This window comes from Muntiacus reevesi, chromosome 6, assembly GCF_963930625.1.
Source record: "Muntiacus reevesi chromosome 6, mMunRee1.1, whole genome shotgun sequence".
Taxonomy (NCBI): Eukaryota; Metazoa; Chordata; class Mammalia; order Artiodactyla; family Cervidae; genus Muntiacus; species Muntiacus reevesi.
Genome location: NC_089254.1, coordinates 31,914,005 through 31,928,714, shown reverse-complemented (window position 1 = coordinate 31,928,714; position 14,710 = coordinate 31,914,005). Strand labels below are relative to the sequence as shown.

At 40.9% G+C, this 14,710-nt stretch overlaps 1 protein-coding gene across 1 annotated transcript in view; it reads left to right on the top strand.

Annotated features, from left to right (window-relative positions):
* Positions 1-14,710, top strand: part of GRM3 (glutamate metabotropic receptor 3) — a 93,528-nt gene that overhangs the window by 62,637 nt on the left and 16,181 nt on the right. Inside the window, exon 3 of the mRNA XM_065939642.1 lies at positions 7,312-8,378. Within this exon, the coding sequence (XP_065795714.1) occupies positions 7,312-8,378 (1,067 nt within the window). The remainder of the gene's footprint in view (positions 1-7,311; positions 8,379-14,710) is intronic.

The following is a 14,710-nucleotide window of genomic DNA, read 5'->3' as shown; positions in this document are numbered from 1 at the left end:
CTGACTTACTATCACCTCTCTGAAAGGGATTTTCTCAGTTTTCAACTTCACATTTCATTCTTGTGAAGCATTTAGAATTGGAGCCCAGCAGGCCAAGTGACTGAAGGGCGGGACAATGGGAAACAGATGCCTTTTTTTTTTTAACAAAGTCATGGACATGTGCTTGTATCCAACTTTGGTTTGGGGAAGCATTTTTTTTTAATCTATGCGATTAAATTATTTAATTTATGTGAGGTAGTCACCTTTAAAAGCATGAGGACAGATTAAATTTATCCTCAGAATTCACAATTTCTTTTCATAAAATTGAACACCTCTGGTGAGTGTTGCAAAGTCACAGCGTTCTTGGGTGCTTAGATTTGTGCCGGAGATGTCACGTTAAAAAGGAAGACGATTCCCACAGAGACCCCACTGCCTGTCCCCCCTCCCACAGCTCTTCCTGCTGTGATCTGCTCTAAAAGGGTCCCTGACACACCCCTGTGACACACGAGAGGCTGCTGCTCTCCTACAAGGTGACTGACGGCCAGGAGACACCCAGCCAGGCTGACCGTTTTTTCCAAAATGGATAAAAGGAAAATCACAGAGATCTGTATGAAATGGGGTCTGTGGCAGAGGTGAGAGGATGTGGAGAGGGGGCTGGGGGCAGCAAAGCTGTTGGCGAATGTGAAAAGGAAAGGACTTTGAAGGAGAACACGGAAAGGACTTTGTAAGCTGGAAATGACTGGAGGAAGGAGAAAGACTAGATAATTATGACATCCATATTACAACACCAATAAAAAATTTCTCTGGAATGGACATTTTCAATTTTTAAAGAGGTCTGAGGTTATTAAACTATTTCTAAAACTCCAAACAGGTATTCCCTTAGACCAGGATTTCTCAATCTTGGCACTGATGAAATTTAGGGCTGGGAAACTATTTGTTGTGAGTTTGTGATCCGTGCCTTGTGGACTGGTTAGTAGCAGCCCAGGCCTCTCTCCACTAGATGGAAGTAGCCCCCAGCCTGAGTCATGACAACCAAAATATCTCCAGACATTGTCAAATATTTTCTGGGAGGGAATATCACTTCTGGCTGAGAACCACTGGCTGTTAACCATGGCTGTACAATAATACAGTCACCTATCAAAATACAAGTGCAGGCCCATTTCCTGAGACTGATGGTTAATCGGTCTCTGGTATGACTCAATCACTGGCATGTGTTTGAAGTTCTTAGAATGATGCTATTCGACCTAATAAGTCTAATCATCAGTTTAGGAAGCAATCAGTGAATGCATACTGCATGCCCAGCATCGCCTTGGATGGAGAGCACAGATGAATGAGAGGCTTAGGACCTAGTGAAGAGACAGACATACCGTGGAAACTTTTCCAAGATGTACTCGATGTTCTTAATGTTAAATGTACAGGACACTGTACCAACACAGAGGAGGAACTGGTAGCCTGATGGCACCGCATCTGAGATGTCACTACATTTCCATCAGAACGGCTAAAATTCAGAAGCCGCAACATTCAGTAAGTAAAGCAACCAGAACTCACATACATAGTAGCTTTACTACTGTCCAGATGTACGTATGTACACTTGTACACAGATACACACATCAGAAGTGCACACAGGCATTGGAGAGGTCGTAGCATCATCACGCAGGAGATGCTCCCAGAGCCTCCGCAGTGACCCTTAGCGCTCATGTTCTCATACATGTCAAGGGCTTCCTAACAGAAGCATCTGTGACCCTCTGCCGGGGAGCTGTCTCTGGCCACAGCCCCAGGCTCTGCCTGTACCTGGAGCAGCCGAAGGGGCCTGGGGCAGCCATTAACCAATGACAAGCAAGAGCTGTCCCACCCCAGCTAGGCAGTAGCTTTGGTATTCTGTCCCAACACCCATTCTGTAAAGACCCCAGGGAGAATGAGACCCATGGCGCTCACACACACACTGTATTGGATTCACTCCTGTTGTATGTCTTATTTCTACATTTCCCTATCAACTTTCAAATCAACTATTTGAACCTAAATCTAGTCTTAAGGTTTACTGCCAGGATAACCCAGCTAAAGACGAAGTATGATTCATATAAGCTGAAGACTTTAAAAAGAAGAGGGAAAAGGCATGACCATCAACAGCAGCATGGTTAAGTAAATGTGGCACATCCATATAATAAAATATGATGCATCAATAAAAGTAAACCAACTATAGCTTCTTAATGTTACTTGAATGAATCTCACCAACATTCATTTTGAGCAAAAGATATTAGAAATAACATAATTTATTTATTTTATTACTTTATTACTATATTCATATCATGCATAATATCAGGCAACCATTGTTCATGGTACTTAAACATGATGATGGTACCTTTGGGAAGAAGCAAGGATAAACAGGGATAGGAACAAGAGTACTGGCAATGTTCCGTTTCCTAATATCCATAATGTTGCATAGGAGTATTCACTTTGTGATAATCCTTATTTTTACCCCTTTTCTGTATATGCATTTCAATTAAAAGTTCTTAAAACTTTCATCATAGGGCATGTGACACAAGCAATAGATTATGTAATGGAGATCAGGACTTGGGGAAGAGAGGGTAGAAAAAGATGTGGTAGTTACGTTAGCTTAGGTTAAAAATGGCCCCTAACCAAGATTCAGGGGCCACCGTGAACCTTCCAGCTAAAACAAAACAAAACAAAACAAAAATAAAACAAGCGAAAGCAGACCCTGAGCCTGCCCCCTGAATTTGGGCTGAAGGAGATCGAAATCTCACTAATTTCCACTCACTGCTATTTTCTCTGTGCCTTGCCTCCACACTCTTCATTCTTAGTCTAGGAAAACATTGTTCCTTTCTGAGCCTCCTCCAGGGCTGAAAATTCCAGCTGTAATATGTGATTCTGGATAGGGAAACAGGAAAATGTGTAATGAGACATCAGAAGTGTTAGCTGAGCTAACTTCTCAGGAGAACTGGAGATGTCTTTACACCAAGTCTTAACACTAAAAAAAAATCCAATGTTCTTTCAATAGCTTTTCTAGAACACTCACTTTCCCTTGCACCTGAGGTACTTAGCCAGTATTTTTCCCCGTATGAGACAGCACTTCAGACATCTAGATAGTGCTGTGCCTCAGCAACCACTCTCAGGTGATAAATAACCGTGGAAATGCATCAGCAATTGTGTTCCTAATCAGTAGGTAAATTAATTACACATAGCCAAGAGTTCATTTCTATTCTTTCCTGTCTTCCTGCCGCATGATGTTTGTAAAGGATTCTGTTGGCTCCAGCCAGAGGATTTTGATTTCTTCACCTCTTGACCCCTAATGAGGTCTTTCAAGGGAAAAGTCATTTCCTGTCTTCCCACCTAGGTCTTTATTCCAATCCATCAAAAAAGTTCACGGAAACTTCAGTGATGGCTTGGTTATAAAATTGAAGCCATGTTGCCGCTGGTAGCTCTTGCGATCTTTATTAGCATTTATGGATGTGAACCCAGGCAGTGGCAGTTATATTCCCATTATTAACAGCCTGTTAAGAGCCACATTACTGTCTTACCTTATTGGACTTCTGTCTGAGAGGAAAAAATAAAGAACTGATTTAATTTCCTCCTGCCACTGACCTGTGGCATTTGTAAGGTATCGACCTGCCTCATCTCTGTGAAACGGACCCTAGAAGGGCTGGTCACCTTGGTATGAAACTTCCCAAATAAACCCATTTGAAACTGGGATCAGAACTAACTGGATAAGGAGCTAAACTGAGAAGTTAGTCTCCTGAGTTGAGGCCAGATCAGGTTTCCTCTGCAACATGAAGACCTGATTTTGACGCACTAATGCAGTGAAGTAGAATTTGGAGAAAAGTTCTTAGTCTTTGTGGGAAAAAAAAAACAAAAATTCCTCTATCTTTCCAATTCTTCCCCAACCCCTTTAGTTTTTTTCATGCTGTTACCACAACAACAGAGGTGATTTATCTTTCCATTTTGAATGATGCTTGGTTCCCTTGGGGAGATTCAACTCGAGAAATAGGAAACTCATTCTAAAGAACAGTACAGCTTATCGCCAGAGAACCCTACTTCCGGGTCACTGGACTGGAACTATTTCCCAGGTGAGTCATTTGACTTAGAAGCAACTGTGATTGCATCAGGAAGGTGACAGGATCGATACTTTCACGCTGCTCTGTCACTTAAAGTCACCCCAGCAACACCTGAGAAAGAGCTGGGTTTTCCTACCTGCCCCCTCACTACCCAGGTCAGTCGTGTTTGGATCGGCATTCAGGTACAGGAAGATTCTCCCTGTGGAATATTTGGCAGATATGGTTTATCTTTTTCTTCTAGGTTCCCCTTCCACTCTTTTTCCTTCTAGGATAGACATAGCAAGGGCTTCCCAAGGGGTAGAGTGGTAAAGAATCCACCTGCCAATGCAGGAGGCTCGAGAGACCCGAGTTCAATCTCAGGGTTGGGAAGATCCCCTAGAGGAGGAAATGGTAACCCACAAAAGTATTCTTGCCTGGAGAATCCCGTGGACAGAGGAGCCTGGAGGGCTACAGTCCATGGGATTCTCCGGGCAGGATTCTCTCAGATCTCAAAGGGTCGGACATGACTGAGGGACTAATACACACACAGACACAGTAGCTCTTTATTCCAAACTACGGATCAGAACACTTCTGCTGACAATGGGTTTGTTACATATTTAATGAGACAGATTTAATAAGAGGAAAATTTATATTAAAAAATTCCACCCAACGACTATCTGTTTACCACTCACTTAACCAAGCACTTGTGATAATATTTGCAGCAGTATCATTTTCCTTATTTATTTACTCTGCAAGCTGTTCTGCCTGACCTGGCCCAAATATTCATTATACTTTTTAACTTTATAATTTATTTTTATCAAAATAATGCATGTACATAATTTTTACATGACTTTGACAAAGCTCATAAGAAAGGGCAATAGTCTCTTGTCACCCTTTCCCAGGTCAGTTTGTCCAATAATTTATTTTGACTCTCTTGATACTGTCCTCCTTCTATTTTCTCTTTCTCTCTTTCTAAAACATCTCTTGATTGGATGCTGAAATTCCATACAATCTTCTCAAATCTTTGTTTTATTTTCCACTTTCCTTCTGAGCATTTTGGTCAAACTTTGGGAATTCTCTCAAATCTAACTTTCAATCCTTATACTGAATTTCTATTTTCTGCTCTCAATTCCAGAAGTTCATTCTTGCTCTCTGAATGTTCCTTTTTCTTTTTTTTTCTTTATTATTTTTCAGTGGGTTTTGTCATACATTGATATGAATCAGCCATAGAGTTACACGTATTCCCCATTCCGGTCCCCCATCCCACCTCCCTCTCCACCCGATTCCTCTGTGAATGTTCCTTTTTAAGAATAGACTGTAGCTATCTCCTAGACGCAGCATCTTTTCCTATCTCTCTGAACTCATTATTGTTATAAAGTTTTCATCTTTTGCTCCCTGCGTTGTCTCTATCGATGCCAAGTTTCCTTTTCTGGTTGTCTTTCTCTTTCAGGTTGGAAGTTCACTCAAATATCTGATGTTCCTTGATTGTTAATGTATATTTTCCTTGTTTATTATTGTATTTTGAATAGGCATTATAATCATATGCTTCAAAATGCAAAAATATAAATATAAAAGAATTCAGTAAAAATTTCTCACCCATCTTTGCCATGCATCTGCCCACTTCCCATCTCTTGCCATTGGTAACCACTGTCCTTGAGCATCCTCCCAGAGGTCCTTTATGCACAAAAGAGCTGTAGAAGCGACATTTCCCAGCCATTCTTGAAGTTGGGTGTGACACTGTAACTAATTTCTAGTCAATAAATGTGAACAGAAACATGTGCCACTTCCAGGTTTATACTTATAGGAAGCAGTTCAACTACTTCATACTCTTTATCTCCTTCAACTGGGTGGATGCTGATGAGAAGGAGGCCCTAGGAATTGGTACAGCTTCAAGATGGAAGGGACCCGAGTTCCTGAATCACCGTGTGGAGGAGAGATACCCATGGACCAAGACCTTAGCCTGCTGCACGAGGGAGACATAAACTTCCATTGTGTTTGAACCCTTAAATAACCTGGGTCTATTTATCCACACAGGCAAGCCTTCCCTAACTAATAAAATTTGTCTACACATCACAGAGACATCAGCCACATTCTCACGTTTAAGGAAAGAGTAAAAGTCAGCAGCGTGAAATAGTAGGCACAGAGTCAACCAGAGAAGGTGGCATAAAAATGGCAGCAGATGTTGGCAAGAGTCATGATGAGCAGCAGCTGGAAGAGAGGAACCAGACATGCCCAGACAGCTGCTGCTCTTAGGTACCAGTTATAAGAGACAGTGCTGAGGGTACCAATCCTGTACAGTTAGGAACAAACTTTAAAGCAACTGCATAGCTTCTGCATACTGTAGGTGCCTTCAGAATATTCAGGTTGTGTGTAGATAGATAGATAGGAGTTTGTTATACATGGGGCTTCCCCAGTGACTCACTGGTAAAGAATCTGCTTGCAATGCAGGAGCCACAGGAGACGTGGGTTCGATCCTTGGGTCAGGAAGATCCCTTGGAGGAGGGCATGGCAATCCACTCCAGTATTCTTGCCTGGAGAATCCCATGGACAGAGGAGCCTGGTGGGCTATAGTCCATAAGGTCACAAAAGAGTCAGACATGACTGAAGTGACTTAGCATGCATGCTGTATATAGATGCTTGCAAATACATAGTCACAATGACTATCCTCCAAAATATGAAGATACTACAGTTGAAGGATTATGGATGAGTGTTGTTTTTCCATCTGAATCATCTAAACTGTTTAAAAGAAACATACCGTCCACTTATGGTGAAAATATTTTTTCTTGACTTTGAAGGAGAAAAAAAAACCTTCCTTTTAATTATATACTTCCATGAAAATATTTAATTTCTAGACATTCAATAAATAATACAGATGCGATTCACAGTTTTGTCCAATTCCTATTTGGAGTTTTTCAAGAAATGAATATTTATATACCACATAGACTATGACTGCATGTTTGCCGTTCGCCAGTTCCCCAGTTCCCCAGTTACATAATCAGCTCCTTTGAAGGCAGACACTATATTGTACTCGCGGATTGTCACAGGCATTTGGCACATAGGAGGCACTCAGGAATGTTAGGTGAATGAATTTATGAATGCTTGAGTATTCCAGTAGCTTTTAATATGTAAATTCAATGGTAATTGATAAATTATCTCAGCCTTGGAATCCTGTTCCCTGTTATTTCAGTTTTGCTAAGTGTATGATATAAAGTAATTGACTGATCATACTTAAGACACCTAAACAGTGTTCTTTTTTTTTTTTCTTTCACTTTACACATCGCAGCTCCATTCATCGCAAATAAAGGTGTAGATAGCATTGTCAAGTTTGACACTTTTGGAGATGGCATGGGACGATACAACGTGTTCAACTTCCAGTATGTGGGTGGCAAGTACTCCTACCTGAAGGTTGGTCATTGGTCAGAAACCTTATCACTAGATGTTGACTCTATCCACTGGTCCCGGAATTCAATGCCCACTTCCCAGTGCAGTGACCCTTGTGCACCCAATGAAATGAAGAATATGCAACCAGGAGATGTCTGCTGCTGGATCTGCATCCCCTGCGAGCCCTACGAATACCTGGCTGATGAGTTCACCTGTATGGATTGCGGCCTTGGGCAGTGGCCCACTGCAGACCTATCTGGCTGCTTTGACCTTCCTGAGGACTACATCAAGTGGGAAGATGCCTGGGCCATTGGTCCGGTCACCATTGCCTGCCTGGGTTTTATGTGCACATGCATGGTTGTGACTGTTTTTATCAAGCACAACAACACACCCTTGGTCAAAGCATCAGGCCGGGAGCTCTGCTACATCCTGTTGTTTGGGGTTGGCCTGTCCTATTGCATGACGTTCTTCTTCATTTCCAAGCCGTCCCCCGTCATCTGCGCATTGCGCCGACTGGGGCTGGGGACCTCCTTCGCTGTCTGTTACTCAGCGCTGCTGACCAAGACAAACTGCATTGCCCGCATCTTCGATGGGGTAAAGAATGGCGCTCAGAGGCCAAAATTCATCAGCCCGAGTTCTCAGGTTTTCATCTGCCTGGGTCTGATACTGGTGCAGATCGCGGTCGTGTCTGTGTGGCTCATCCTGGAGGCTCCAGGCACCAGGCGGCACACCCTTCCAGAGAAGCGGGAAACAGTCATCCTAAAATGCAACGTCAAAGATTCCAGCATGTTGATCTCACTTACCTATGACGTAATCCTGGTCATCTTATGCACTGTGTATGCCTTCAAAACGCGCAAGTGCCCAGAAAATTTCAACGAGGCCAAGTTCATTGGCTTTACCATGTACACCACGTGCATCATCTGGTTGGCCTTCCTCCCTATATTTTATGTGACATCAAGTGACTACAGAGTAAGTCTTGGAATGGTTTCTTCTTTTCCTTCTTCTTATATCCTTCTGCTGTTTTGTTATGTAGAATTTACAGTAGACTCCCTTTATCTCAGCAATCAGGTAGCTAAATGACACATGCTATGATGAACTGCCATGCTGCATATGAAAATTAATTCACTGTGTTTTAAAAGCATTTAATTAGTGCTTACTATGTGGAAAACATTGCACTAGGCACAGAAAGGAAGATATGTGTATATGGCATAGTCATTCAAATAATTTATAATCTGGTGGGAGAAAAGTATAATACACACACACACACCCTTAAAACTTTTAATTAAATTTAGAAAGTGAGTGACGAGAGAATAAGACTTATACCACTAGAGATCTAATGAGAATACTTTAAATTAGACACAAGAGGACCAGGCTACCATAGATCAATCTGTAAGTTAAAGCTGACTTGCAACATTAAGCCAGTATCAGTTTAAAGACCTAAAAACTCTCACTTGAGCTTTAGATAAGCATGATTATTTCTCTAAAATGGGTTAAAATACAATGTTTACTTATTGTATTTTTCCTACAACTTTAGTTCCTACAGGCATGGTATATATATATATATATATATATATATATATATATATAATCCTTGAATTAGTTAAAAATTTTACTGTCTATATTCGGGCAATCTAATTAAATCATTATTCATATAGTCTTCAGTGATATTTAGTTCAAAGTTTTGGGCTTCAATATAATTATCATCTTTTCTGAAAGAAACTCGTTCATCATTCCATCAAAACTTCTCAAATTGTTGAAACGATCCATCAGTTGCTCTTGCATTTAAAATTGTAATTTTAGTATTTTCCAATGAGTAAGTATGAGTGAGTATAGGAATTTTTCCCTCTTAAAGCAATCGGTTTTTATTTTCTATATTTCTTAAGTCATCATAAAGTTTTCCAGAGGCATTATAGTTTCCTTGTTACACTGTGATTTCACCAAATAAAGTGCCTCTGTAGGTTAGAATAGTCTCCAAAACTTTTGTTTATCAGCAGTTCCTATGTTACCAAGCTCTTGAATATCACAACTCAAAAGTAAGACAAAGCTATTTACAGCAACAGATCAAGAGACTGGCAAAGCTTAGCATGTCTAGTCTATTAAATTATCCACTACCATATGACTGAAACGTCTGGACTACCACAAAGGAAAAACAAGAAAAATGAAGAATATATATTCAGTGTTGGGATAACAGTCAGGCTTTCTAAGACTATCTATAAAAATTTTTTTAAATCTGTCAAAGGAAAAAAACATCAAAACTAAATCAGAGGTCAGAACTAAAATCACAGGCCAGATTATAGGCACCACAAGGGAGTTTGTACCTTTTGAGTGTGGGGATTAAATGGAGAACTACAGTTCATGTATTTTAATGCCCCCAATTCTTTTATTTTTTCAGTACACATCACCCTCTTAAAGACCTGTAAAGATTTTCTTTTTCCAGTTCTTAGGGAGCCATCCTTAGTGGATATTGGGGTATTGGGACTGCAAAATAGTTATTATACTGTTAATTATTTCAGCCTCAACATATGATTTGAAACTATTCTTTCTCAGAAAAGCTAATAAAAAAAATAGAGCAGAAAATACTACTGAGAGTGAAATTTAATTTCATTGAATGAACTAGCATTTATTTCTAAAATGACTCCCCCACCCCTTTAACATGATAGCAGTATCATGATTAAATGAAATTAGCTGAAGACCCAAAGTTTCACCACATGACGGAAGTTACTAGAGAAATGCAGCAGAGACTGTAAAGTTGAGTGTTTTAAGGTGTGTGCTAATTAAGGCAACGAATCACACAGAGATCATCTGAGGTCTCACTTATCCTTGCAATAAAGCCAACCCTAAGTTTACGAGAGAAATGAGAAGGTACACCAGAGCCTCCAACACAGTGGTTTTCATTTCAACTGCTCATTGAATCAACTGGGTAGCTTTGAAAAAATACGGATACCTGGGGCAGAGTCCCAGAAATTCTGATTTAATTGGCCTGATCTGTGGCCTGAACTTTAGGATTTGTCAAAGCTTCCCAAGTGACTCTCACAGCCACGATTAAAAATCGCTGCTCTAATGAATCACATGCTCTTCTCATCTCATAGATAGCTTTTCGCTTGGCCTGCATTGTTCTGAAATTCTTTGAAATATCTGTCAGAGTTAGAAAACTGAGAAATGTTTTGTAGCTATCCAGATTCTTGGTTCCTCTTAACAAAATGAAACATGTGAACCCTAATTCCTACATGCAACAATTAGCTGGTTGAGTAGCGTTCATGTCCCTAGACAGAACTCTCACTCCTGATGCCCACAATGCCCACCCACCCCTGAATTCTTACACTTGGTTTCCTTCATGTGTGAAGTATTTGAACTCGGGCCCCTTGTTTTAGATTGAGATTTTAAATTTCTCAGAGGTAAACCATGTGGCTCAGATAGAATCAGCAGCATTAGAAAAGTACACATTAATCTGAGAACCGGCATTAGAAATTTGGACATCGGTCAACAAGGTTTATGATTCAGTACTTTGCCACCTGCTGGGAGTTACACATAAGTATAAAGTACCATTCCAGTCTTCAAAAAGCTTACACTCCAGTTGGGAAAAAATAACAAGAATGAATGAATTCAAGATTAACGCAAAATAGTTTACAATTAAATTACTGATACAAACTCTTAAATGCCTACTTGTTTCAAAAACAGAGTTGGATCAGTAAGAACTTGGTCTTTCCAGGAATACTCCTGCTTAAAAAGGTGAGATTTCACCCTGGACCTTTGTTGGAAAGTGCAATTAAGGTAGTTAGAGAATATAAGCCTTACAGGGAATATTCTTGAAGCAAAATAGAAACGAACCAAGAAAAATGTAATATCGGTTGTACTCAAATGGAAAGTAAGGGGAGTCTAGTAAGCAACTCATGGGAACTGGCAATTTGGTCAGATTATACCAGGTAAAGGAATCATTTAAATAATGTTTAAGGAATTTGAGGTCTTGTCAGCATTTTTTTTTAATTTTTCTTGTTTTCTTTTGGTTGGTTGTTTGCTTGGGCAAAAAAGTAACATAATTAAGGTAAGAGGGAAAGAAAGGAACTGACTCTACCTGATCGACCTCCAAGACCTTACTCTGCTAAATGCTTTGCATACCTGAGCTCATTTATTCTCATTAGCACCCTGGAAAGCAAATTTCATTATCCATTGGAAAGATGAGTAAACAGACTCAGAGGATAATTAACTTCCCAGGTGGCACTGTTAAGAAATAGTAGGACAAGATTTTTGGATCCAAATCCATGCCTTTCATGCTATACCACAAACTTATCTGTTCTTAATAGGAGGAATACATTTGTAGGAGTAAAGCCTAAAACAAGCAAAACTGATGCTGTAAGAGGCATCAAGACAAAGCAAGCAAAAACTTGAGTAAGAATCCAAAAATTTGAAGAATCTTTGAGGAATACCCAGACCATCTCCTTCTTAATTGCAACAAAACCATCCTAGAAAGGGTAAAAAAGCAAACTCTGAGTCATCAGGGATTCAATACATAGTGTACATGGTGTAACTAAAAAATTAGGCCATGTTTGGGTGGAAAGTTTTCCATAAAAAATTAAAATGGTAATTACTAAGTATTTTGTTCAGTCATGTTTTCCAAAAGTATTTGAGCCTTTATCATGGGCCTTAGAGATGCAGCAATTAACATAGACCAGCCCCTCCTCTTTTATAATTTATAGTCTAGCAGGGAACAAGAGGAGATAGAAATGGAGAGTGAGTAATGAACAAATGAAAATTCGGGATAACTCATGCAGGGATGAGTGCTGTGATGGAAGGGAGAAGGGATATGCTACTTCCCAAGCTTTAAGGTGTATACACCTGGGAATCTTGCTAAACATTTTGATTCAGTGAGAAGGGATGAGGCCCAAGAGTCTGGATTTCTAGTAAGCTCCAGGTGATGGAGATGCTGCTGGAGAAAGGACTGTACTTCAGGTTTCAAGGTGCTAGATTCTTTTCTGGGGTTGGGACAGGCACAGCACTTAATCTAGGCAGAGACTTGGGGGTGACTTTAGAATTTTTTTTACAAGGTTTAAGTACTTGCAAAGAAATTTCACTGTTCCCACATTGAATATTTGAAGACTTAAAGAAATGTGTCACATCTCGTTCTTTCAAAAAAATCTTTGCCACCCCTCCTAGTACCCATTTCATAATACTCTACTGAAAGATGGAAAAGCCAGACAGGGGAATTCACACACTAGACAGAAGCAGCAGTGAGCACAAATGCCTCTAGGCAAAAATGTCATAGCAAAGAGAGGTGTATCTGGCTACAGTTTAATGAGTAGATGGAAGTGTGGTTTTGTATGAGAGGTAGGCAGGGCGTGGGGGGGGGCTAGACCACATAGGACTTCATAACACATAGCAAAAAGTTTAGATTTTGTTCTATATGGAAAAAGAAACCACTGAAATTCACTTTTAAGCAGAACAGTTTAGTGATCTCACATTTTAGAAAAAAAAATTCAATCTGCTGAAGACATATATGACAGAAAGGTAACAGCAGGACGTGGGGGAGTGGTTAGGTGTTACAGTAGGTGTTCTGGTTGGAGCTGATGATGACTGGAGCCAAGGGTAGCATGTCAGTGATAGAAACAGAACCTGTCAGGAACTGTGAAGGGTTTTTAAACCACCCCACAGTCTAACAGGTGAGTCCACAACAGTTTCAGGGATGCTGACAGAAGACATGAGATTCCTGATTCAGAGACAAAGGACTTTATCACTCACAGCCACCACTGTATCCAGAACATCAGCATTTGTGTAGGCTTCCCAATTGCCACTAGGCAATGCAGAGTGCGCTGGTGACACTTGTATACACAGTCATCATGACAAGATCAGTGTTACTGACTTTTCTTTTTACCTTCTCTTTGAATCTGGCACAGCCCAGCACTGTTACTGATCTTATCCTTTTTTTAAAAAGTGGGTATTGTGTTCATCATAGGTTTCTAGCAAGATTTTTTTTTTCATTTATTTTTATTAGTTGGAGGCAAATTACTTTACAATATTCTAGTGGTTTTTGCCATACACTGACATGATCTGAGAGAACAGCATTGAAACAAGTATACTATCAAGGGTGAAACAGATCACCAGCCCAGGTTGGATGCATGAGACAAGTGCTCAGGGCTGGTGCACTGGGAAGACCCAGAGGGATGGGATGGGGAGGGAGGCGGGAGGGGGGATCGGGATGGCAACACAGGTTTTTAGCAAGAATTTTTAAGAAACATTGCAATAAAATATTATTGATTTCTGAGTCTGGGATGCCTCCTTAAGTCTCCCTCTCAAGCAAGTGTCTCACTTGTCTCATTCTGATCCCAGCCCTAGCTTCTCCCTAACAGGTCTGGGTAGGATGGTAACTTGGTTGTTTGTAACCAACAGAGCATAGATATTTGAGTTCTTACCTCCCCAGAGTTTCCCAGCACACTGGGTCTGATGCATTCAGTTGGCAGCTACCCTTGGGGATGGGGAGACTTTCATCCTATCCTTCCTGTCTTCTTAAGGCAGCTGCAGTCAGGGTGGAGAGCAAGGGAGGAACCAGGCAGCAGGCAAATCTGCGTGCCAGGAAGGGAAGCACATTTGCTGTGTGTTGCAGGCATGCAGAGCTATGATGGCTCAACTGAATGAAGATCGAATGTTTATGAGCACCCAAAACCGTGAACTGAAGGGCAAGATCATTACTGTCACTATGCAACTTTGGCGACCCCTTAACTCAAGAGGCCAGAGCCAGGTAACTATCTGCCTAGGGAGTACCGCTTGTGTATTTCAGATTACTTGGCAGTGACTCACATAGACAGCAACATTTCTAAAGGCGTCCATCTCAGCTCAGGGCATTTGCTATCTCAACACGATGATATCGCTTAATGTCTTGCCTGGTTTTAGCGTAGAGCTCGGCAAGTGTTCCAGCACTGCAGCTGACTGTAAGAATCTCTCTAGATTTCCTCACATCAGCTTCTCATTCTTTGGTGTAGCACTTTTGTCAGCATTTTAAACCCACTGCAGGTCAGTAAAAGCCCAAATACTAGTCAGTGCCTCATCTATGGTCTTCCAAAGCATTATTCTGTTTCAGGGAAATCTCATAGGGAGGACCAAAGCTCCTTTTCTGCAGCCAAGGTTTCCACTGTAAAAAAGCTGAGACCTTTGTCATCTTGGAATGGATCTAAGTTTGGCAAGAGAGACTACAGCAGGGGATGAACCATAAGGGGCCCAGCTGTTGCCATGCCGCCTTCACAAGCTCTAGTCACCTGCCTCTCTCATCTTCCAGGGGAGGCAGGCAAAGTCCAAATGATCCACCTGGTCTC